Raw genomic sequence first — 26,689 nt, forward strand, 5'->3', positions numbered from 1 at the left:
TCAAATTGTCTTTAGACTTTTTTTTTTTTTTTTTTTCTTTTTTTTTTTTTTTGTGGTATGCGGGCCTCTCACTGCTGTGGCCTCTCCCGTTGCGGAGCACAGGCTCCGGACGCGCAGGCCTAGCGGCCATGGCTCACGGGCTGAGTTGCTCCGCGGCATGTGGGATCTTCCCGGACCAGGGCACGAACCCGTGACCCCTGCATCGGCAGGCGGATTCTCAACCACTGCGCCACCAGGGAAGCCCTAGACTTTTTAATTCACAAATGTAACACATACATACACACATACCCTGACACGTACACCCCCCCCATAGACACAGAGCTACACACATCATTTTCCAATAACTTAGGAATTTAGTTGAGTTGTGATCTTTTGTAGGAGATTCTTATTCTATTTTTTAAAAAATGTCTACATTTTTGTGGCATCATCATATATATTTGGAAATATTTATGTATGATTCTCCCCTAAATCAATTTGGCCATTCAGCAAATATAATGTTCTTTTAAAAATATTGGTAGCCTCCAGTGGTCAAGGTAAGTGAAGACTTGCTGTCAGGTTTTATGTTTTAGTGGAAGTAAGTTTCAGAACAAATTCCACCAAACATACTGATGCAAGCAGGCGTGGAAACATCACGCAGCTGTTTCATAGTTCCGATTTTGTACTCAGGACGGTCCACTCTTGCCTTAGGAGCTGTAATTATCACCTTACATGAAAGCTTTCTCCAAGATGAAGGCAGTAATAGCCTAATGGCAGGACCAACCTATATTGTCTTCTGGTCAGGTGACTGGGGCCTCCAGGACGTGGAGAGATGTAGGTGAACAGGGCTCTCTGGGTGTTGCACTGATGACACTATTTCTAAACAATCACCTATCTTGAATACCACTCATTTCACAAATAAAAATTTATTTCTAATATCTTTATGCTAGTACAAACCCTCTTATATAGATTTTCAAAAATGGCATTTTAAATCCTATATGGCTTATTGATGAACAGGATATTTCATATGCTGGTTAACTGCTCCAGAGGGCTTGATTCATATTTGAGGTACTTAACATGCTTTTTAATTTCTTCTAGGGTATAGTTTAACTGGTACCTTCCTGTCATACCAGGACTATTAAAGTATTTGAAAGTAAATTCCCTGGACATAGAAAGAGTCCGAGTTTTTTGTGTACATTATAATATGTATAGCTTCTTGAGTTTTTTTTTAAAGCAGCTCCCTAAGACCTCCCATGAAAGTGGCAAAAAAATATTCTGCTATTGAGACTTACTATTTAATGCAGAGTTCTAGTAAGAGAATGTTTGTGGCAGGAGGACTCCTCTGTGTTTTTATAGCACAGCAACGGGAGAATGAGTGATCAGGGTTGCTGCACTGCCTAACACCAGGGGACGCTCCCCACCTTCAGGTGTATGTGTCCAGGGAATGGCCTGTTTGGGGGGAAGTTAAGGAAGAGTGGGATGCTGTCATTCTTCTCCCGCAAAGCATGACATTCCTGCCTCTGCCTCGTTCCCTTGGCCATCACCCTTGCCTGGAATGTTCTCCATACTCTTCCCACGTAGCGAAATCATGGTCACCCTTTAAGAACTAATCTAAAAGCCTCCGTCTCTGGAAACTTTCCCGGGTTCATCATATCCATGATAATTCTGTCCTTTCTCCAAATTTATGTAGCGCTTGTTATCTGAGTTATTCATTTGATGCTGGTCACCTGTTGTGTTTCCTGGAACTTAACTCTGTTTTCAATACTGTTATACTTTATATATTTGTACTGTAGATGCAGAAGAATTTTCGGCATTTCTTAATTCCAAGATGAGTGATGAAAATGTTTCCAAGACACAAACAAGTTTTGAATCAGACTCTCAATCAGATCTCAGTGGTAAAGAAAAGGATCACTCAGCAAATGTGGGTCTCTTGGATCATTTTATGAAAATCTTTTTATATTGCAGGAGAGCAATGGTAAGGTGGTCCTTCTTATTTGTTAATGTAGTGGACATAAAACTCAGCCCATGACTTTGGGCATGTATGATACATTTATTTACTTATTATCCATAATTTTAATTTCACCTGTGAGATTAAATTTGCTGGATTTTATGTCAGTCGTCTGTAAGGCTTGCCTGCCATGGGGCTGAGGTCTCACATTTGGTCAAGTTGTGAGGGAGGAGGGTAAGCCCCTTTAGTCATTAGTCATACATCCACCCAGAGCTGAGATGGCCTTTGTCCTTGTCTACAAAGTCTCCATGAATATTCAGATACCCCTCTGCTGCTTTCTAGGCACACTTGGGACATGGGCTTCTCCAGTGACACCAGGGGTTCTTCTTCGGGCTCTTGATCGCTCCTGGGCACCATAGACTCCTTTCTCCCCTCTAACACGGGAAGATCTTTCTAGGCCACGGGGAAGCCCTGTCCCTTCCCCCTGACTTCCTGCTTCTCCAGGCTACTTGTGTCTTCTGTCAAATGCTTTTGTCTTTTTCTTGTTAAATGTTATATGATAGATTATTAAACTCAGAATTGGAATCATTAGCTACAAAGAAATTTGTTTCCTTTTTTTCATAGCAAGAAGGGGATGTACTTCAAACTTCTCAAGAGATGAGAAGAAATTTATTCTTTCTAGATGAGAAAGGAATACTTAAGTTCCCACTTTCTTCGTGAAGTAGAGAGAGTGACCTTATAAAAATGTAAAGTAGACCCACATCATCTCCCTTGACCATGAGCATTGCATCCTCTGCTCCTTTGTACCAGCTTCAGGGCCCTAGAAGGTCTGGGTTCTGCTCACTTCTCAAGACTCAGCTCTTCTTGCTCTTGTGCAGTCCACTCTCCCCTCTGTGGTTCTGAAAGCGCTAAGCTTGCTCCCTCCTCAGCCCTCAGGTTCACCCTCCATCCTTTGCACCTGCTGTTCCCTCAGCCCCAAATGTTCTCCTTCTCCCAACACTCCCACCCCCACCTTCACATGACTTGTTCAACTCAACATTCAGGGCTCTGCTCATATGTCACCTCATAGAGAGCTTCTCTCCTGACCACCCTGTATAGAAGGACCTGTCCTCTCACCCTCCTCAGGTTCTGAGTCATTTCTGCTTTGTTTGCCTTTACAACACTTATCATTCCCTGAAATTTTTATTTGTCTGCTTATTTTTTTGGTCTCTCCTAATAAATTGATGCAGCACGAGGGCAGGCCCAGTTTCCCTTGCTTGCTGTGACATTCCCAGCACCTAGAACAATGGGCATGCTGGAGTCAGACCGCTGGTGTGCAAATCCTAGCTCATCACTTAGTAGAAGACTCATAACCTTGGGCGGTTTAGCCCCATGCCTCCATTTCCTCATCTGTAAATTGAGAAGAATACTAGTGCATACCTACTTCATACGAGTTATCATTAGAATGAACTGAGATAATGCATATAAATGTCTTATCACAGTGTCTAGCACATGTAAGTAGCATATAACAAGTGCTGTTAGTTACTCTTATTATTGACGTAGAATATTTGCACAAAGAGGAAGTTGTTCAGAGATCCATAACTTTGGGAACTTTGGCATCTTTTGAATGTTGTGTTTGTCTTAGGTTCTTGCTCATCGTGGCAGCTATTGGACTCTGCTTCAGAACTGCTGTCGGGCTCTTTGGAACTTTACTCAGGAGCTGCAGATACTTCATAAACAAGCAGTGGATCTGTTTAAAACATTTCCTATTAGCCAGGACAGTTTCCTCTGTACCTCTGTTTTACCATTCTATTTGGGAGCAGAATTACTTATTGACATGTTAATAGAACTACAAAATAGCAGTTCTGTTAAGGTAAGATTTTTTTGGGTAATTCTTTTTATTGTAGGTCAATTAACAAATTCTTTGTACCTTGCAGCTTGGGATAAGTAGAAATTAATATTTTGCTTGAGTTATTTGGTTTGTCTGTATTTCATTTGTTTCTCATTGTTATTTGGTTCACAGTATATAACAGTACATTGACGTTAATTACAAATATCTGCCTGAAAATTCAGTTTCTTAAATGGAACAGAAAGTAACATTTACTGAGCTCCAGCTTCTACATAAACTAATCTAAATACATTTAATCCTCATAGCAATCTTTTTGATGGAGAAAGAAACAGACCCTAAGATCATGTAGCTTGTTGGTTGATATTTATTTCACTGCTCTATCTGTCCATGTTTTGTTACACTAGATGTGGTAGAATTTACAGCCGTCTCAAATCTAGCACACTGTTGTTTAAAGCATGAAAATAAAATTGAAAAAAATGCAAACATCATACAACCCAAACACATTGAAAATTAGTAAACACATAAACACTTTGAGTCATGGGGTTTATAACATTTTCAGATGTAAAATATATGACAACAATAGCACAAAAGACTGGGAGGGCAAATAAAATTAAGCTGTCATATAAGTTTTTTTTTGGCGGTACGCCGGGCTCTTGCTGTTGTGTCCTCTCCCATTGCGGAGCACAGGCTCCGGATGCGCAGGCTCAGCGACCATGGCTCACGGGCCTAGCCGCTCTGCGGCACGTGGGATCTTCCCGGACCGGGGCACGAATGTGTGTTGCCTGCATCGGCAGGCGGATTCTCAACCACTGCACCACCAGGGAAGCCCTGTCATAAGTTTTTAAATTTTATATAAAGTGATACAATATTAACTCTCAAGTAGAATGTGGTAAGTTAAGTATGCGTTGAATAATCCCCACTATAACTACCAAAAATGAGATATAGCTAAAATGCCAGATGGAAGCTAAAAGTAAAGTGGAAAACTAAATAATAGTTGATTAAAGAAGGCAGGAAAAGAGGAACACAGACACATGGGACAAATAGAAAACAAATAACAAATAGTCTAACCCAATTGTATCTATAACTATATTAATATAAATGGATTAAATACCCTAATTAAAAGGCAGAGATTGTCTGGCTGGATAAAAGAGAAAGATGTGTACTTGTCCATAATAGAAGCACTTCTGGGACTTCCCTGGTGGCGCGGTGGTTAAGAATCTGCCTTGCCAATACAGAGGAGACGTGGGTTCGAGCCCTGGTCTGGGAAGATCCCACATGCCCTTGAGCAGCTAAGCCCGTGCACGACAACTACTGAGCCTGCGCTCTAGAGCCCGCGAGCCACAACTGAGGCCGCATGCCACAACTACTGAAGCCCGCTCACCTAGGGCCTGTGCTCTACAACAAGAGAAGCTACCGCAATGAGAAGCCTGTGCACTGCAATGAAGAGTAGCCCGCGCTCGCCACCACTAGAGAAAGCCCGTGCACAGCAACAAAGACCCAACGCAGCCAAAAATAAATAAATAAATAAATAAATTTATTTAAAGAAAAACGAGAGAAGCATTTCTGGCTATAAAGAAACAGATAGATTGAAAATAAAACAGTGAAAGAAAATAGTAAGCCTAAAATATGAAAACAGTAAACATAAAAAAGCTGGTGAGGCTATATTAATATTAGATAAAATAGTCTTCAAATCAAGAAGTATTTTGAGAGATAAAGAGGGACATTTCCTAATGAGAAGAAGCTCAATTAATCAGGAAGACATACTAATCACAAATGTGTATGCACCAAATAACAGAGATTCAGAATACACTGGACACCCAAAGCTTGAAGAGCTTCCTGTTTGGTGGACACATTGATGTCAGATGGGTATCAGGCCCTGACTCCATAGAGAGAGGGCACAGAATCTCCTCATCTTTGGACCCTTCCAGACCTAGCTCTATGCACCTCTTCCTTTTGCCTGTTCCTGTTTTGTATCCTTTATAAGAAAACTGTATCAGTGAATTCTGAGTCATTCTACGAAATAATTGAACCCGAATTTATAGCTGGTCAGTCAGAAGTGCAAGTGACCCTGAGACTTGTGGCTGGCATCTCCAGTGAGCACTGAGCCCTTAAACTGTGGAGTCTGACCCTGACTCTGGAGTAGTTAGTGTCAGAAGTGATGTGCAGTACAAGTTAAGATTGGTTGGAAACAGAGCACAAGGCATATGGTGTGTTCACCAAGATGTACCGTATGCAGAGTCAAAAAATAAGTCATAGTAAAATTTAAAAGACTGAAATCTGAAAGAGTATGTTTTCTAACTGCTACATTATAAACAGATTAATATAATGTAAGAAGAAAAGTCTCCAAATATCTGGAAATTAAATAACACAGTTCTAAATAATCCATGGGTCAAAGAAGAAAACACAGGGGAAATTTAAAAAGTATTTCAACTGATGATAACATATCAGAATTTGTGGGAGGTAAATAAGCCAGTGCTTAACAGAAACTTTATAGCTTTAAATGTTTAGTAAATAGGAAGAAAGATATAAATCAATCATTTAAGTGTTCATCTATGGGAGCTAGGAAAAGAAGAGTAAATTAGACCCAAAGTAAGTAAAAAGAATAATAGAAATAATAAGAAGAAATGAAGGAAATGGTAAGAGCAGAAGTAAATTAGATATAAAACAACCCAGAAAGTTAATAAAGTCAATAAATTAATCTTTTGAAAATATTATTAAAATTGGCAGAATCTTAGGAATACTGATGAAGAACGAAAGTGAGAAAAGCACAGATTACTAATACTACTAATGAGAGACGGATATAGCTACAGTTCCTATAAATATTAAAAGAAAAATGAGGGAATGTCATGACCAACTTTTACTAATGAATTTGATAACTTAGATGAAATGGACATGTCTATTGGAAAGTACACAACTTAACAAATCTGACACAAGAAGTGATAGAAAAAAATGAATTACCCAAATATATTAAAGAAATTGAACTCATAATCAGAAACCTTGACATAAAGAAAACTCTAGACCCAGAATATTTCCCTGCAGCATTCTAGCAAACACACAGGAAGAAATAATAAATCATATACCAATTTTTTTTAGAAGTGAGGCCAGCTTAACCCTGACAGATATATCAAAAAGAAAAGTATGACTCAATATTACTCATGAACGTAGACACAAAACTCCTTAATGAAGTGTTAGCAAATCAATCCCAGTAAGATATAAAATATGCAAATTATATATATAATATATACAAATGATGATCAAGGGGGGTTTAATCCCAGAAATGTAAGGTTACCATTTGAAAATCAATGAATGTAATTCACCATATTAACAGGATAAAGGAGAAAAATCGCATGGCCATTGAAATAGATACAGAAAAAGTATTTACAGAATTCGATATCACTTTTTCCACCTGCTCCCCCCGCCCCCCTCTGGTTTCACCATGCTCACTCTGAGCTCTGGGCACCTGCTAAGCCAGGGCAGCTGTCATCTCTCTCCAGCTGCCATCACAGTTATTTACCTGGACCTCATCAGCCATCATGAGATGTTCCCTGACATTTATAAGTTCCTGGAGATTGAGAGTGGGCTGTGCCTGGAGGTAGAAGGGAAGATGGTCAATAAGACAGAGGATAACATTGATGGAAATGTACTCTGCTGTACAGTGCTTTCGGTACCCTAGGTGAAGGTACTGAAAGCACAATAATCACTGGTGGTGATATTGTCATGAACCATTGCTTGCAGAAAATCAGTTTCACAAGAGGGCTATAAGAAGTAAATCAAAGTTTCCATGAAATCAATCAGAGGCAGACTTGAAGAACAGAAACCAGAAAGAGTAAAACCTTTTATGACAGGCTACAGAATAAATCTAACACTTCCTTACTAATTTAAAAAACTACCATTTTTTTATTGGTGAAAATATGAATCTAGATATTGTGGTTGCTCTGCTGGACTCCTGTGAGGATGGTATGACCCCATTTATGCTTTTCTTTATGGATGGTTTAGAAATGGAGAAATGTTAACAAATTTGGCAATAACTTTGGATCGATCACCTGTCATCATAACTGGCTGCCGCTTTTCATCCACACGGCATGAGGACTTAGACAAATGAGACTGATGTCATCTTGAGCTCTTTGACTTTTGATTATTAGATGACAAGGACAGAGCTCATAACATCAATAAAATGACATCTATCCTTTATTGAGCATGTCCCAGGTGCCGGGCACTGTGCTAAGGAGGCAAAGTCACATAGGTCATGTATGTCACACCTATTATCCACATCTTCACAGCCTGACTTCAGGTACGCATATGGCATTTCACAGCCAGATGACTTTCAAGATCTCTTCCAAATTCAAGGACTATGAATCTTATGGGAGGGAGGGGCTAGCCTTGAGGTACTGTTTATTGGGCTATAGTCTGGCCAGTAGGCGGATCTAATAGGCTTTGCTTTGCCTCAGAAATTTCTAGGGGTGTATACAAATACATCAGGGACTTAACAGGAAATGAACACAATAGTTACAGAGTACCTCTAACTTAGGCAAAAATAGGGTCTTCTGGAAGATTTTCTTCTCCATAAGTTTGACCTTTTGCATTGGGGAATTACAAAAGAATATTGGGGAACATATTATTCTACAGACTGAATGTAACCAATGACTTAGGGAAATTTAATTATTTGTGTATACTATAACCTGTTTTTCCTCAAAACTTTACCTTAGGGCTTCCCTGGTGGTGCAGTGGTTGGGGGTCCGCCTGCCGATGCAGGGGACACGGGTTCGTGCCCCGGTCCGGGAAGATCCCACATGCCGTGCAGCGGCTGGGCCCGTGAGCCATGGCCACTGAGCCTGTGCGTCCGGAGCCTGTGCTCTGCAATGGGAGAGGCCACAACAGTGAGAGGCCTGCGTACCGCAAAAAACAAACAAACAACAACCAACAAACTTTATTTATTGGTTTACTATCCTTACTTAAATAGTGACTATGTACCAGCAAGTATAGTAATGACTAGCCTTACGTGCTATTTACATTTAGGCTTAAATGATTAAAATTAAATAAAATTAAAAATCTAGTTGCACTAGTCATGCTTCAACAGCTCAGCATCCACATGTGCTTAGCGGCTTCTGTACGGAACCGCACAGATGAAGCCTGTTTCCATCACTGCAGAAGTGCTGTTGGATGGTGTCATCAAGCTTTGATTTGCATAATAAAAATATTAAATTTATTTTCTGTTCAGTTCTTTTCCATGTTGTATTTTTAGCTATACATTCAGTGTTCAGAAAAAAACGTAGTAAAATCTGAAATTACACAATTTTTTTTCCATGTGCTACTTGCAGACTGTTGAAGAAGGAGAGTTCAGTGTTCCAAGTTGCTATGGAAATATTAAAAATGATAACGGTGGTTCTAGCCTTACCTTTGAGCATCCTCTGGATGACGTCAATGTGGTTGATTTGAAATGGATCCATGACTTTGTATTAAAATCTCTGGAACTTGTATATCAAGTAGAAAAATGGGAAACACTTGTATCACTTGCCATTCAGTTCAATACAATTTCGCAGTAAGTACTGCTGTAAGGGCAGCTAACAGGGACAGACTTCACTGAGAAGAATGTTTCTTTACTAACGTTTGTTTTTAATATATTTTTACCATTGTCTAGTGAGAGATACACAGAGCAAGTGACGCCACTCCTGGTGTATGCACAGCGCCAGCTTCTTCTACGAATATCCAAGTGCAAGGGCCCAGATATTACCCAACAGCCTTGCGTAAGATATGAGGCTGAATATGAACAGAAGGTAAATTTGGCTCTATTATTCATGCAGTGGTGATTTCTTATTAGTACACATGTAAATAGCAAGATTTAGGAATCAGATAAATGTTCCTATTTTCACTTAGGCATTTATCATTCAAATCAGCAAACATTGTTGAGAGTTGCTCGGTGCCAGTATTTTCCAGATGCAGGGAAAACAAAAATAAAGTCCTGGTACACAGGAGCTTATATTCAGGTCAGGGCTGATTTACCCATTAAGCATAGCGGGAACAGTGTCTAGAGCCACTGTACCTTTTTAGGAGCCACTAAATGTTTTAATTTCTTTCAAAATAAGAAGAAAAAAGTAACTTTTAGGTCAAAGAAAATGTTTCAGTTTTTACAATTCATCTATTTATGTTTATACCAAAGGAGTCATACAATATAATTTTTAATATTTTTTGATGGAGCAGTGGGCCCATGAAGGCAAAAGTGCCTAAGGCCCGCGAACGTCATGGTATAGCTTTAAGTTAGGTAGGGGGAGGGAAGAGATATGTAAATTCTCGCATTTATTAACTTATTAAATATGTATTGACTCCTTAAGATTAGAGCCACTGCATTCAGATGCCAGTGTGTGTCCTGCCTGAGGGCTTCTGGCGTATGTCGGGGGTCCTGGATTCAGTCCCTGCCCCACACACCAGTCCATATGGCGGGTTGCAGCCACCCAGCGAGGACTCCATTTTCTCCTTTTCACAAAGGTCCCTTATCGCCTTGGCATAGTCTATGTAGAGAGAATACAGTTTGAGTTCTTGCTTTATGGAGTTTAGTGTCAGAGGGGGTGGAAGTAGGGCCAGTTAATAAGCATGTAAACAGATAAAAAGCTTTACGACCATCATAAATTCTCTGAGGAAAATGATATAGGTCAGTGGGATAGAGATAGGCTGAGGTGGGGGGTAGAAAGTTGAGCCAAGGGGATCAGGAAGGCCCTCGGAGATGGAAACATTTAGTGGGAAGGGGCCGGCCATACGCTGGGGAAGAGCATTCCAGCCCAAGGGAAGAACAAGGGCAGAGGCCCTGAGGTGGTACAGGAAGAAGGCCCGCATGCATAGCAGAGGAGGCGGAGGGGACAGAGAAGAGGCTGCTGTGTAGCCCACACTCTGTTCTTGGTCCTCCGGTCTTCTCTATCCGCACACTCTCCCTTGGAGAGTTAATCCAATCTGTGGCTCAAAATTACATCTCCAGGCTAGACCTTTCTCCTGAATTCTGTGTTGACATATCTGACTGCCTGTATCAGTCAGGGTTCCGTCAGAGAAGCAAAACGAGTTAGAATTAACTGTCTGTCTGTTGATCTATCTATCTATCTATTTATCAAGATTCGTTAGAAGGAGTTGGCTTATATGATCATGGGGGCTCACTAAGCAAGTCCAAAATCCATTGGGTAGGCAGTTGGGATCATGAAAAGGAAGGAACCCTACAGGTGTGGCCAGAAGCTGTTCTCCATAGGCAGTCAGTGAGGGAGGATCCAGTGGGGAGAGAGCAGCTGTAGACCTGGATGCTGTTTGGAGTTTGGAGTCTGAAGACTTCCAGCGTGTCAAGGACTCACCTGATTAGGTCAGGCCCACCTACGATAATCTCCCTAGCTTAAAGAAAATTTATTAGGGACTTTAATTAGTATCTGAAAAATACCCTCACAGCAGCACCTAGATTAGTGTTCGATTGAATAACTGGGATGAAGTGTGTGTATGCTACACAATGGATGCTTCCCTTCCCATCATCCTCATAGTTTAGCCTAACTAAACTGATTCATCAAAAACCCATCACATTGCCTTATCAGCATCATCTCTTAGATGTTTAAGACTCTTCTTGAATTTGGTACATGTCAAACAAACCTGTTCTGCCACGTCTTGCCCACTTCAGTTGATGCAAACCTCATCCTCCTAGCTGCTCAGGCCGGACACCTTCGAGAGCATCCCTGACTCTTCTCTTGCTTTTACACCCCACTTCAGGTTGGTTACCAAATCCTCTCCCTTCAAAATAGATTCAGAATCTGACCACTTCTCACTGCCTCCACCACTGCTGCTCTCATCCAAGCTACTGCTGTGTTTGCTTGGATTAATGCAATGACTTCCTAACTCTTTTCCTTGCTTCCAGCCTCGCTGAACTCCTGTCTCCAGCCTGTAGTCTATTCTTAATGGCAGATAGAACAGCCTTTTAAAAACCTGTCAGACCATGACATTCCTCTGCTTTAAACTCTGTAGTGGTTTCCCATCTGATTCAGTGTTAAAGTTAACATCTTCATCACGGGCTTAATGCCCCACATAACTCATCCCCCTGTGATCACCAGTAACTCGTCTCTGTTAACTACCCTGCAGCTTTCAGCTGCTGTGTTCTTCTGTTCTTTAAGAAGACCCTACCCCAGGGTCTTTGCATCTGCTCTTCCCCTGCTTGGAATTGTGCCCGCCTCCCGCCAAATATCCACATTGATTTTTCCTGCACCTTTTCCAGTCTTTGCTGAATATCACATTCTCTGTGAGGACTTTCCTCATTACCTTATTTAAAATTACATGTTGTTTGCTCTATTTCTCTCTATAGCATTTATAACTCCTTAGTATATTTTATAATGTACTCTATATTTTGTTTATTGTCTCTCTATTTCCACTAGAATAAGTTCCACAACAATAGGAATTTTTGCTTATTTTGTTCTCTGCTATATCATCTGTGAGCTTGGAGCAGTGCCTGGCACATAATAGGTGTTCAATAAAGATTTTTAAATGAAGCTGGAGAGGTGGGAAGGACTAGGTGAAGTAGAGCCTTATTAGGCTGGGGGAAGGAATTTGCATTTTCTTAGACTGTCTTTACATCTCATTGTAGAAGTACCTACAAGGGACAATAAAGAAACAACACCTACATCAGACTGGGGTTCAAGGATGTTTATATTTTGAGCATTAGGTTAGTTCAGTGGGGATGGTGGTGGGAGTGGACAAATGGAGACAAGAGGATGGTGGACTTTTAAAAGAATTACCTTATGTCTAAAAATTTCCTGTTTTCAGATATTCTACAACTTTAGGACTCAAGTATCTGTTAAAAATAGTTTAAACAAATACTACAGAGGAAGTTAGCTCTGGAAAACTTCACCAGGGAAATTTAAATTGTGTTAATCTTGAGTAGGGGGGGCGGAAATCTGCCATTGAAAAAGCAGCCTCTATTTTAAATATGTTTCAACTTACATAATGGAAGATATATTTAGACTAGTGAATTTATAGAATATCAGAAAAATCATATTCTAATTGCTCTACATAATTTGCCTAATGCTTTTCCAGCTGTACTATACAAAAGAAATATGAAAAATTATATAGCCACTTTTTTCCCCCAGAAAGTTCTCATGATTGGATACTACTCTGGAGCTTTTATTTATAGCATCTCTCTTTTTTTTCCTCTTCTAAAAATGAAAAATAAGATGAACATTTCAAGTAAGCCAAGTTTTTGGCTATAAATACCTAAGTGATATTTGTTTTCTCCTTTCTTTTTTAAGATAACCTGCCGAAATTTCATTGGGAAACAGCTCAAGATTAATCTTCTAACCAATGAAGTGACAACTGTAGGACACCAGGCAGATTTCCTTAAAAATCTTATCTATTCAGGTTGGAACCAATTTTAGCTTGAAACTGTTTCTCTTTTTTTCAAAACAAGGTTTGCTATTGTGTTCTGCATGTCAAGTCTTCCATAATTAAAGTGTTCGCAAAATTTCTTTTGCAGGTTTATTTGACTGAAAATAATCCATTTGATATTTACCATCTTATGTTGCTATAGATGTCACTTAAGGGGAATTGAAACACATGTTTTTATTAGTTTAATCTGTTAGTTAAAGAAGGGAGATAAAAAGAGGGAGAAAGGAAATTGATGGGAAAAAATAAAGATGGGAATAGACTGTTTTGCATGTTTTTCCCTGTTTTTTTTTTTTTTTTGTACGCGGACCTCCCACTGCTGTGGTCGCTCTCGTTGTGGAGCACAGGCTCTGGATGTGCAGGCTCAGCGGCCATGGCTCATGGGCCCAGCCGCTCTGCGGCATGTGGGACCTTCCCGGACTGGGGCATGAACCTGTGTCCTCTGCATCGGCAGGTGGACTCTCACCTACTGTGCTACCAGGGAAGCCCTTTCCCTGTTTTTAATCTCACTTGGGAACTCTTTAAATTGACCTTTTGCTATTTTCTCTGTTCCATCTTGATGCCCGTAATAACTTCCATTTCTGTAATCAATATAGATTGTCCTTCTATTGGTGTTACCAAGGTTTAGTTGTACGTCTTTAACGAGAGTGCAAGAGAAGAACTGGGAACATCATGACTCCTTTGGTTTTAGCTGGTAAGCCCTCTTGGAATGTTCTGGTGGTGCAGCTTGTAGGAATGAGGCAATAGGATGAGATGAAAATGGAAATAAAGCCTTTTCTCAATTGTACTTTTCCTATGTTTTGGGCTTAGGAAAGAAATGTAAGTCTTCCCTTTGAAGTGTTAGGATTCCTTCATTCATTTATCTTGATTTTAGGTACGTATGTGTGTAGGTATGTATGTATGTATGTATTCATTTCTTGAGTAGGTCAGACAGCTGTTCAGTCATTCAGCAAACATTTATTAAGTATCTACCATGTGTTAAGTTCTGTACTAGGTCCTGAGAATATAAAGATGAATGAGAGTAAAGATTTGTTATCCGATTTACAGCTCATTGAAGGAGACCGATAAATAAACCAGAGATTATAGTGTAGAGTAGTAAGGTCTATACTGTTATGACTACTGCTGCTGCTGCTATAAACAATACTAGTTAATGGCTAGCATCGCTTTTGAGAGACTCCATGTAAGTTAGTGGGGTTAATGTAAAAGTAAAAGGCAAAAGCTGAGGTTAGAAAGGTTGGCAGGAGTTGGATAAAAAAGGGTCTTAGAAAAAATGGATGTGATATCTTCATTCTATAAACAAAAACAAAAACAGCAGCAACAACAAAAAACACTGAAGGGAGGGGCAGTTTAGAGGAAAACATTTCTTCGCTATACTTGAGTTCAAGGTACCTGAATGATAGCTGAGTAGAATGATCCAGTATATGATTGGATGTACCAGTGAGGCACTCAGCAGATCTGTAATTTAGTCACCAATACATTGGTAGTGGTTGAAATCAGGGGCTTGTATGAGGTCACCCAGGGAGAGTTCTGTGGAGTGTGGACCTGAGGATGGCCTCACTTTGGAAGCTGTGCCAGTCAAAATGGGCTGGGCTATGTAGCAGTCACGAACAATCCCCAAATGTCATTGCCTTAGCACAAGGGAAAGTCTATTTTTTGCTCATGCTACTGTATTCAGTGAGGTTGAGCAGCTCCTCATCATGGGCTGATGGAATTTCCATCTTGACCCAGGCTTCCATGATTGTTTTAGAGGCAGGAGACAAAATACTAATGTTATCTTCTAGGGCAGCTAAACCTGGAGGTATACAGTAAATGGTTCAGAGCACAGCCTTTGAAACAAGACCATTTGCATGTACTATGAACTTTGTGCTAAGGGCTTTATGTAGATTGTCTTATTTCATTATTATAACAAGCCCAATAAAAGAATTATTATGCATTGGACATCAGGCACTTTATGAGTATTAGTGCTTTGTGAGTATTAAGTGCTTTGTAAATGTTAGCTTAACAACTGTCTGATGAGGTAAGTTTGTTATTGTCCCCATTTTCCAAGGCAAGAAAAAGAATGTATTTTATATATATTTTTATATTTTATAATTTTATGTTCATGATTTATATATAAATCAGGTGGTGGCTCTTAAAGCTGATACTTGACGTTGACTCATGTCACTTCTATTTTATTGGCTAAAGTCACATGGCCACATCTAACTTCAAAAGGAGAGGGAAGTGTGATGGTACCTCAAGGATGAAGAGATAGAATATGTGAAGAGCCCTAATGACTGTCATGGGAACAAACAGAGAAGGAGCAGTATCTGAAAGAGATTGGGACATGGCCCAAGAGGTGGGAGGTGCAGGAGAGGAGAGTGGTACAAACAAGGCCAAGGCGAGAGAAAGTGTGAGTCAGCGGTCAGAGAGAGGTCACATAAGATAAGACAGACTGTCTGTTGTATTGGGGAGGTCATTGTCACTGGTGTTTTTGCTGTCCTCACCTTAGGGTCTTGCTCTCTAGCTGTTTCTCCTTCCTGAAGTACTCTACCCCCATCTAGATGCCTGTCTGATAAATCCCTCACCTCTTTAAAATCTTCGTGCACATCTCAAATTTTCAATGGTGCTTACCCTGACTGTTCTGTTTGAAACTGCAACCTGCCTGCTTCCTTCCAATTCCCCTTACTTTAATAAATGTATTCTTTTTTCCTGGAGCACTTATAACCACTTATCGCACTGTATTAATTCAGTTTTTTGTTGCATTTATTGATCACTAGTCTGTCTCCCCTGATAAAATTAAGCTCCATGAAGTGAGGGATCATTGGTTCATTCATTCATATAATCCAAATGCCTTCATCAGTGCCTGACACGTAGTAGGAACTCAATATCTACTTGTCAAATGAATGACTTTGTGCCTTTGACAGGAGTCACTTCAAAGAAATGGTGGGGAGGGGAGTGGAGGTATTTTGAGTGGTGGGTGCAGTAGTGGTGAGCTGTGCCTGCACAGTCATTAAACGAGAGTTGCCTTTCATGAAGCTTCAAAGTGACAAGGAAGAGGGAGGGGGACAGGAGCAGCCAGAAGGAAAAGTAGAGCTCAGGACAGCTCAGGAGGGTTTTGTCTTGTTTGTGTGTTTGTTTTTAGTAGAAAAGAAGGAGCATATTTCTGTAATAAATGAAAAGAGCCAGGAGAGGGGGAGAGCTCAGAGACAGGGGAAAAGATATTTGATAGGGAAAGGAGCTTGAGGATAAACAAGGAAGAGAATGGGACATAGGGGACTTAGCCTTAGCCGGGAGGGTGGGACACCCCTTCTGCTAGGGCAGAAAGGAAGGAGAGAACAGGCCCAAATGCAGGAAAATTTGTAGATGGTAATGGTAGGAGTTGAAGGCATCCTCACTGGATACTGGAGATTTTTTTTTAATGAAGCAGGGGGTTGAGAGCACAGCCAAGGTTGATAGGGTAGGAGATTTCAGGAGGGATGTGAGAGGGTTGACTGGCCACTGAGAAAAATAGGAAAAGGGAGGATAGAAGGGCTGTAGAGCAGTGTAGAGGGTCCAGTTGAGTAAGGTTGATGACCATGAACTTGTAGGTTTTACTGTTCATGATATTTTACTGTTCATGACAATTTACTGATAAATTGTCTTCTCATATTCAGTGAACAATGGGAGGATCACTTCCTGTGGTCAGTCACGTGTGACTAGTTCCAATCAGAGAGCATGATTCTTCCTGGGTGTGTTCTCCTTTTCTTCACCTTGTCCATCAAACCTCTGGAGATTCCCCAGTTTGGGATCCATAACTCAGAATGTGATTTATACTATCCCCTCCATCCTAAAAAGAGCTGGCAACAGATGTGAGAAAATGTGTCGAAAGTGCTTGTTATCAAAATGATGACTAGCATCTCAGGGCTAGGAGAAGCGTACGTAGCAAAACTCTAGACCTGTGTGACCCGCGGGTGCTTACCGATGATGGCCGCAATATGTCAGAAAAGCCCTTTGCCTGCCTATTGTCAAGTTACGTTTGGAAAGGCAAGATGGCAGGCGGGGGCGGAATCAGGCTCCAGTGGTCCTTTGGAATGGTTCTCAGTGGTGGTGGGGGTATAGCCAGTTTGAGCAATGAACAGAGCAGGAATATTCAAATAGATAAAATCTAAAAATTATTGTAATGGCAGTAATAATTGATTGAGCCAAGTACTTTATAACTATTACCTTCTTTAATTTTAACCATCTTAGGAGGTAGATATTATTAAGCTTATTATTACAGATGAGAAAATTTAGTGTTACCAGTGAGTACTGGAACCATGATTCAAACCCTGGTCCGTCTGATTGCTTAACCCATCAGGGCTCCACTAAGCTATCAGGTCTGTTCATCATTTGTCCCCTTTCAGGTTAGACTCTCTTCTAAACTTATAGCACTCAAGAAAAAATTGCTATGTCTCAGTAGTTATGGGGAGACAGCTACTTTGTTGTGACTCGTTATGATAGTTTCACAATTTTTAGATGATCCTGCATAGTAACTGCAGGTTTTACATTGAGCAATTATCATTAAAATCTTGCCGTACACCTTATAGCTCCTTATAAAACTCTAGGACCTCTGTGACTAGGAGCATAATCTGGCCTGGACTTCTGGGTTTATTAGGCAAATTTTTAGGATGCTGAATTTTTTTTCAGTATATTGAATTTAGATCATTAACATGTTTATAAGCATGATGGGTCATATGTGTATCACCAGGACATGTTTGCAATTCTTAAAATAATTTTTAAAAAGACCAAGTCTACTTCTGATAGTTTCCACACCAGGTCACCGCTTTAGAACCTCATAGATCCCCTTTTGGCATAACAGCATTTGGTGGTAGTGCTTGATACATTTAATTCTTCAGAACAGGTATTGTAATGCTCCAGTGCCTAGGAATGTTTGGTGTTCTCATTATTTAACAGCATTCTATTCTCCCTCTAGCTATTTAACAATGCATATGTAATTTGGTATAGTCTCTGTAGGATTTGGAGGAGTGAGAATACCTTACCTTACAGATGATTTTTTGTATGGATGAGTAACTTGCCTGCTTGTTAAGCTTCATAGGGGAGATAACTCTATGGATGTGCCTTTTATTGTAGCTGTTTTTGCATTCTGTCTGGGATCTCTTTCTTGAGTTTTGACCTTATTGGTATTTAAGTTCTCTAATAGGGTAATTCAGTCATCAGGTGTGTTGGAATTTTGAACCCTTTGGCTGGCATGTTTTTTTAGTACCTCTGGGCATTTAGATTGATGTGACCAAGTGTGTAGAAAGCAGCCCAAATTTTGTATCACTCCCTGATCCTTCCTTGGTGAACCCATCTCTCTGGAGTCATTGGCATTTCAATTTTAATATCTCCACTGGTACAATGAGAGATGTAGTAAATGGAGTCTTTTTTCTCCTCCTCCTTCTTATTCTTACCTATTTCAAACCGTTGAGACTATTAGTGCCTTTAAAATAGCTTCTTGAATTATCCATGGAAGTTTTCAGAGAGGAACCCCTTGAGACAAAGATGGCAGGACGAGGCCTGCAAAGCTAGTACTTCCTTATTCCTTTGCATCATTTATCTCATGTAGACAGCCACCAAAACGCCCAACAGAGCCCTAATTAGACTATAAGGAAAAAGGGTACTAGGCTTGAAAGAAGGAAAAAAAAAAGTAAAGTAAAAGATAGTTTAGGAAAAAAACAAAGAGGAATGATTTATAAGCAGATAGTTGATAAAAAGTAGCAGGATGATTTTATTCAGACCTCATATTTTAAAGATGGCAGACATCTACTCTTCCTCCCATCCCTCTTATCTCCCCCAATCACTGGCGTGCCTTCGTGAATTTTATTCTAGAATGTAAGCTCTGGGAGAGCAGGTAGAGTGTCTGTTTTGTTCACTTGTACCTCCTCCGTGCCTAGCATGGCATCTAGTAATGGTACTTGCTCAATGGATATTTTTTAAATATATGACTGACGGTCATAATGTGAGCATCCGTCTGTTGAATGCTTCCTCCATGACCAGCTGGACACTGTGGACACTTCACACACAGGTTAAAACAGTAACCCTTGGAGGTAAATATTACCATCCCAGTTTTAATAGATATGTAAAATGAAGGCCTGGAGAAAGTAACTATCTCAAAACATTAATATGTGAGGGCTTCCAGCTTCCTCCTTTTCCTTTGCTTTGCTGAAATTCTTTCCCTAATCTCACTCTCTACGGAGGAAAAAAATGAAAGCCAGGCTCATGAATCCTGGCAAGAGAACGGAGGAACAGGGCAGAAACCTATAGTCTTCAGGGTGTTGTGCATAAGGGTTGGGGTGGGAGGGGTAGGGGCATGGCTTGTCGGGGATGGTGCAGGACTGTGCATGCTTAGAGGACAGGAGATGGTGGAGACAGGATGGAGGGGACAGAAGAGCGAAGTTGGCAGGAGAAGAGCGAGATCACCGGGGAGTTAATAAAGAGCTACTGTGGCCTACGTATTTGATCCTCTTAAATGTGTGACAGGGAAGTGTGTCAAGAGTGAACTTGCTCGGGGAACAGATGCTCCTCTCCATGTAGCCGTGTTCTTGGTTTGAATAGAGCCTCCAGGGTTTCTAGACGTGAGGGTGGTAATGAAAGATTTATCTCTGTGGCCAGTTGAATGTGACCCTGTGTTGTGAATTCCGTCAGGATCTCCCTGGGCTTACAAGGACCCCAGGCTTATTCCTGTCTTATTCTCAAAGTGTCTCTGTGCCCACATTAGCAGGTCTCAAATTGGTGTCACTTCCTGTTCCCCAAATCTGATACCCTTTGGGAAACTAGTTGGGAAAGGCTTCAGACTTGAACCCTGGTTTTCTCTCTTATCTCTTGTTAAGAGTTTAAAAGAAGGGGATGTCCCTCAAATTCACCTTTCCTCCTTTGTAAAGTATAAGGGATATCTATCTCTGCTAGTTGTAAGGTGCTGTGAGGATTGATTGTGATTAATGCCTATGGAAGTGATTATTAATAAAGTTTATCCCAGCCATTTAGCTTTGAAAACTGTTGTCATTCATTTGTGTAACAAATATTTATTGAGCACATACCACATAACAGGTATGGTTATAGGCCAGGGGTGAATTCAGTGGACAAAATGGGCAAAAATTCCTGCCCTCATGGAACTTGAATTCTAGTGGCCAGAGACAATCAGTAAACAAGTAAAACGCGTAGTATGTCAGAAGATAATGGGTGCCACAATTTTAAAGAGTGTGATCAAAGAAGGCCTCACTGAGAAGTTAATTGTTAAGCCATAAGCTTAAGGAGCTGAGAAATCAAGACATGGGGGAAGAATCTGAGGGAAGAATGTTCTAGATCAAAGTGAACCACTGTTGCCAAGACCCTCAGGTGGAAACATGCCTGGTGTGGGAGGGAGTGGGGGGGAGAATAGTGAGGAGATGGGGAGCTTGTTCATGTTGGGCCTTAGAGGTCACTCCAAGGGCTTTGGTGTTTGCTCTAGGTGATGAGGGAGCCAGTGGAGGGTCTTGGACAGGGACGTGACATGAAATAACTTACATTTTATTTTTTTAAATTAATTAATTTATTTATTTATGTATTTATTTTTGCCTGCATTGGGTCTTCGCTACTGCGCGCAGGCTTTTTCTAGTTGCGGTGAGCGGGGGCTACTCTTCATTGTTGTGCGTGGGCTTCTCATTGTGGTGGCTTCTCTTGTTGTGGAGCATGGGCTCTAGGTGCACAGGCTCGGTAGTTGTGGCTCACGGGCTTAGTTGCTCCATGGCATGTGGGATCTTCCTGGACCAGGGATCAAACCCGTGTCCCCTGCATTGGCAGGTGGATTCTAAACCACTGCGCCACCAGGGAAGTCCTGAGAGAGCTTACATTTTAAAAGGCATCCTCTGGTTGCTATGTTGAGAGTGGCAAGGGTGGAAACAGGGAGACTGGTTGGGGGCGGCGATTGCAGTAATTCAAAAGAAGATGATAGGTCTTGGAACACAGTGGAAGTGGGAGTGAAGAGTGGAGCTGGTGAGCGATGGTGGCACTCTGGATGTTTTCTGAAGAGGGAGCCTCCAGAATTTGTTGTGAATTTGACTTGGGGCATGAGATGGCATGAAGAGTCAAGGACGATTTCAGCTTTTGGCCTGAGCAACTGGAAAAGTAGAACCATCCCTTAGTAAGATGGGGAAAGACTATGGGAGGAGTAGGTTTAGGGAGGAAAGATTCAGAAATCAGCTGGGAACCTGTTAAGTGTGAGATGTCTATTAAACGCACAGCGGAGGAGACCATTGGACAGATGAGTCTCAGGACTTCAGGAGAGTGGGGGCCAGAGATAGAAATTTGGGAGCCAGCAGCATGTGGAAACTCAGACCCATGAGACTAGAAGAGGTCATCAAGGGGGTGAATGTTCTACCAACCTGGCTTCTTGGCCTCTTTTATCAATAGAAGTTGATAAGAGGCAGGACGAGAAATTCAGGCAAGTCTTTACGGGGACTCGTGCTACAGCACGGGGAAGCAAGAAGAATTAACAGGCTCCCTTGCTCGCTCCCCGACTGGCAGGGGGGCTGGTTCCTTAAATGGGGCGTGAGGGCAGATCAGTGGGTAAGGCCGGAGGGTCCCTTAGGGTGGTCTCCCCACGCCCTTGGTGGTCCTGTGTGCAGGGATCATGCCCAGTACCCTGCTTTTGCTCCCGGCACCTCAGAAGTGACAGTTTGTATATCTTATTGTTCATGATTTGCCCCAACTGTGCGTGCACACAGTTATTTTTAGTCCCTTATAGTTCCTTTGTGTTCTGTTGCTTGAGCAGAGGCTTGTCCAGGTGCAAGCACTGCAGCAAAGGGTCCCAGGTCGCAGCCTGCCTCAAATGTTAGTTAAGAAAAGAGACGTGTTCTAAGGCTTGAGACCTGGGCTTTTCCAGTATTAAGAGGTTGGGTAGATGAGGATGAATTAGCAAAGAGGATTAAGAAGGAGTGTCGGTAAGGTTGGAAAAGGACCTTTAAGCCAAGGGAAGAAAGTATTTCAAGGAGGAGGGAATTAGCAACTGGGTCAAATGCTGTTGAAAATTTATGAGGGATAAAGTCTGAAAATTGAACATTAGACGTAGCCACGTGAAGATCCTTGGGGTGAAATGATGGGGGAAAGTCTGATCTAAGCAGGTTCAAGAGAGAATGAGGAACAGTGAAAATAGAACTTTTTGAGGAGTTTTGTTGTAAAATGGAGCAGAGAAATAGGATGGTGTCTTGAGGGGAAAGTAGGGTCAAGAGAAAGGTATTTTATTTTTAAAAAATAATTTTTTTTCTGTTTTAGAAATTTAGATATAGTTACCATGCTATACATTTACAGCTTTAGAACTTATTTATCTTGTAATTGACATTTGTACCTCTGGGCCCCCTTCACCCATTTTTGCCCGTCTCCCCACCCCCAGCCTATGGCAACCACAAATCTCTTCTGTTTCTATGAGTTTGGTTTTTTTTTTAGATTCCACATATAAGTGAGATCATACAGTGTTTGTCTTTCTCTGTCTGAATTTATTTCTCTTAGCATCATGCCCTCAAGGCCCATCTATGTTGTTACAAATGGCAGGATCTCCTTCTTTTTTATGGCTGAATAATATTCCATTGGGTACATACCACATTTTCTCTCTCCATTCATCTGTCGATGGACACTTAAGTTATTTCTATGTCTTGGTTATTGTAAATAATGCTGCAATGAACATGAAATTTTTTTTTTTTAAGATAGGAGAAAAAAGGAAAACGTTGTTGAGAATGATTCAGCAGAGGGAAAAACTGATGATTTGGAGGGGAGAGGAGAATTGCTGGAGTGATGCCCTGGCAGTGTAGATGGGCACAGGTGCTGGGGGCTGGGTGGGTCTGAGGGTAGGGGATTGCAGGAAATCCCTTTGGATTCCTCCCATTTATTCCCATTGAGGTAGGAAGCAAGGTCATTGGCCCTGAAAGATGGGGAAGAGGTGATTCCCACTCCCTTTCTTTTCTTTTCTTTTTTTTTTTTTTTTTTAGTGGTACGCGGGCCTCTCACTGTTGTGGCCTCTCCCATTGTGGAGCACAGGCTCCAGACGCACAGGCTTACGGGCCCAGCCGCTCCGCGGCATGTGGGATCTTCCCGGACCGGGGCGTGAACCCGTGTCCCCTGCATCGGCAGGCAGATTCTCAACCACTGTGCCACCAGGGAAGCCCCCCTTTCTTTTCTTTGCCACATAGCCAATGAACCAGTCTCCTGTCGCTTCTAACATTGGAATGTTCCCTGTGTCCCTCCCTTGTTTCCACCGCTACCACCTCAGTCAAGCTCAAATCATACAATGTCTGTGTTATAACTTCACAACCTCCCAGCCACCACCCTCTTGCCATTGCAGGCTGCTGTGCATACAGCGGTGGGCTAACTCTTCCTGAAATACTGATCTCTTTCTGCTGGGGTCCTATTCAAAACCATTTCTTGACTTGCTCATTAAAGAGGATGAAGGCCACTTACTCAGCGAGGGCTTCAGGCCTCTGGAAACCCTTCTCAGTTCAAAAGGACTGGCCGTGTCGTCTCCTTGTGCCCTGAATCACCACCCTCTCCTTGCACAAACTAGTTCTGTGACCCAAGGGATGCTGCTAGACTTCTCTAGGCCTGATTTTCCTCATCTGTAAAATGAGGATATAGCAGTACATACCTCTTATGGGTGTTGCTAGGATTCAGTGAGACTATCACAGTAATTATTTAGAATAGTTACTGGCATAGTATAAACACTTAATCAACTTCAGCTATTCTTATTCTAACTGTCTGAAACGCCTTGCCTCTTTCTGCCTGATCTTCTCTATCCTCTAAGACACAGCTGGCACATCTTCTCTCCCATGAAGTCTTTTTTGCTCATCCTTTCCTGCTTACACTGATCTCTCTCTTCTATCTTTCCCTCATTTTCACATGTAACCAGATACTTTCTGTCAATGTGATTTTCACACTCCAGTGTTAGAATGCCTCTTTGCTTCAGCTAAATGGTAAATTTCTTGAGGGCAGAGGTCATGCCCCTTAACCTCTTATAGCCCTGTTCCCTAGCAAGTTGCTGCACTCTCAAGACCTCAGATTTTACAGGGGATATTCGACCTGCTCAACTTGTTGAAGGGGTAAATTTATTTGTTATTCATCTGAAGTCCGTGTTTCTTCTTTCCCGTGAGCCTGCTTCATGGTGTATGCAGCCGGTCTGCAGCCTAATTCATGGGACTGTCACTTCCTCTCCAGGGACCTCGCAGCAGCTCTCTGCCAACATCGGCCCTTCTGGCCACTTTGCAGGACTGCTTTGTATTTCCATACCTGCTTGTGGCCTCATCTTCCTTTCCTCTGCATCCTCCAGTATTAGAAAGCTGTCTTTTCCTTCTCTCAAGGGAGCAGTTGCCCATCTCCAAGCTTCTTTGTTTCCTCCTTTCGTCTCCTTCCCAAGGCACCTTGGCTTTGAAGAGGCTGCTGAAAAGGAGTAGATTATTTCATCTTTTATGATCAGCAAAAGAAAAAGTAGGAGGCTTCATTAGGAAAATTGGCAAGATCTAAAGTTATTTGCATTTCATACAAATCAAAAGTTTTCTAAGTTTTTTTTTTTTTTTTTAAAGAACTGTCAAATATACCCCCCCCCCCAAAATTTTGATCTGAACGTTGAAACGACTGCTGCAGACCTGGGGGCTTTGAATTTAGCAGCTTTCGTTTGGGCCCAAGAAATTCTCTGAATTAGAAAGTCTTTTGCTGCTTGTTGGCTTGCTGCAACATTTCATCCCTCACGTGACTCTTCCCTTTCCTTTCAGAATACAGCAAAGCCAAAGAGCTCCTCTGTGTACCCGTGGACGTGACAGACACTTTGAGATGTTTTAGAGAGACCTTGGAAAAATCCAAATATCACAACAGATCAATCCGACACAGCAGAAAGTTGCTTTCATTATTTCTTGCCCAGACACAAGGTAAAATACAGTCGTTCCTAGGCATCTGTGGGGAATTGGTTCTAGGACCCCCTGTGGATACCAAAATCCGTGGATGTACACATCTCTTATAGTCAGCTCCCCTCCGCTGCCCCCCGTATCCATGGTTCTGCATCCCCAGAAATGGAGGGTTGACTGTACTTGCTCTACATCCCTTCCTCTTTATTTACCCAGGGTACCACCCCGTGGGTCTACTGTGTTCTGCCGTAGGTTCCTCCTTCCCCCACTTCCATGCCCACTCCCTGCTGCCTTTCACTTTCTTCTTCTTGTCTGTATGTCTGTATGTATGTTTGTATGTATGTATGTATCAATATATATTCATTCTTGTTGCTGCCCCTTCTCCCCGCAAAAAGCACTTACTATGCTATGTACCCACAGTTTTTGGTTGTATTGTCCACAGACACACATTACATTCAGTTGGCCCTCCACATCATGTTTAAACTTCTCTCAATTATGATGTACATTAAAAGTGGTTAAGGGCATGAATAAAAAAAGCAAATACAATTCCTAGGAATGGTTTACACCACCTCAATCTGAATTTCACCTGGTACTAAGATATTCTCAGCAGTTTATCCCCAGTCCTTGGGCTGTAGACCTAAATCCATTTTAGCTTCTCTGTCTCTGAGGTTTTTGACTACTTCCCCTAGAATATTTTTCCTTTTTTTTTTTTTTCCTGTGTGTTCTCTGATCTTATACAGAGACAGATTCTTTCCCATTTTTTTTCTCCCCTCAGGTCAGAAGTACCTCTGCACTGCTTCTATCCCAGAGGTCTCTGCCCCAGAGGCAAACTAACATCTTACTGTTGGAAACTCTTTTTAAAAAGGCAAACTCAAAACCTGTGCAACCTCTCCCAGTCCCCGTGAGGAGCAAAGCATTATCTCAATATTTACTTTCTGGCAAACTGCCCCTCTGTGCCGTTCCTTATGAGGTAACATGAGTGTAGAGCACAACACACACCTGGGCTCTTACGGAGTTTAAGGAAATAGTGTCCTTCGAGCTGCAAATGAGTCTCAGCTCTGTACAAAACCCTTCCTTCCTTCTCCTTTTCCACTTCTCCTTTTTTCCTCCTCGTCAACTTCCCTTCTTTCTCCATTTTTAAGTTTCTTTTAAATTGTTTTCATGAATTTAGGAGACAAAGGAGGAATGAACAATTTAAAATTCACTACCGGAAAGGTGGAGTTTTGCCTGGGGACAGAAGAGATGCACATGCCAACACCCCCTGACCTTTCTCAGGAGCACTTCCAAGTTTTGAGCTCAGTGGAGAAAAGCAAACTTCCCTCCTCACAACTTGGACTCGTAATTTCTTCTTATTATGAAACTATTAGTAAGATTTCTTCATTATGTGTTCATTTTCAATATGATCTGCCACATTAATGTTGAGATTGCATTTGGTCTTGAAATGTTATCTTTTTAAAATGATTTTTAAAATTTATTTATTATTATTATTTTTTAATCGATGTATAGTTGATTTGTAATATTGTGGTAGTTTCGGCTGTACAGAAAAGTGATTCAGTTATATATCTATATCTATATATTTTTTCAGATTGTTTTCCATTATAGGTTATTACAAGATATTGAATATAGTTCCCTGTGCTAGACCGTAACTGAAATGTTATCTGTAGAAGTAGGATGAAAGAGCTTGAACGT

At 41.4% G+C, this 26,689-nt stretch overlaps 1 protein-coding gene and 1 pseudogene across 2 annotated transcripts in view; both read left to right on the plus strand.

Annotated features, from left to right (window-relative positions):
- The window catches only part of CFAP54 (cilia and flagella associated protein 54), a 281,143-nt gene that overhangs the window by 128,234 nt on the left and 126,220 nt on the right, over positions 1-26,689 (plus strand). The window contains exons 35-41 of one of the 2 annotated variants that reach the window (XM_059082492.2): positions 1,770-1,951; positions 3,549-3,776; positions 9,071-9,291; positions 9,391-9,526; positions 13,010-13,118; positions 24,872-25,024; positions 26,172-26,366. In XM_059082492.2, the coding sequence (XP_058938475.1) occupies positions 1,770-1,951; positions 3,549-3,776; positions 9,071-9,291; positions 9,391-9,526; positions 13,010-13,118; positions 24,872-25,024; positions 26,172-26,366 (1,224 nt within the window). The remainder of the gene's footprint in view (positions 1-1,769; positions 1,952-3,548; positions 3,777-9,070; positions 9,292-9,390; positions 9,527-13,009; positions 13,119-24,871; positions 25,025-26,171; positions 26,367-26,689) is intronic. The other variant, XM_059082493.2, reaches the window with a different exon arrangement.
- LOC131767312 (translationally-controlled tumor protein-like) lies at positions 7,291-7,765 on the plus strand (annotated as a pseudogene).

The sequence above is a fragment of the Kogia breviceps genome, chromosome 12, assembly GCF_026419965.1.
Source record: "Kogia breviceps isolate mKogBre1 chromosome 12, mKogBre1 haplotype 1, whole genome shotgun sequence".
NCBI classification, from domain to species: Eukaryota; Metazoa; Chordata; class Mammalia; order Artiodactyla; family Physeteridae; genus Kogia; species Kogia breviceps.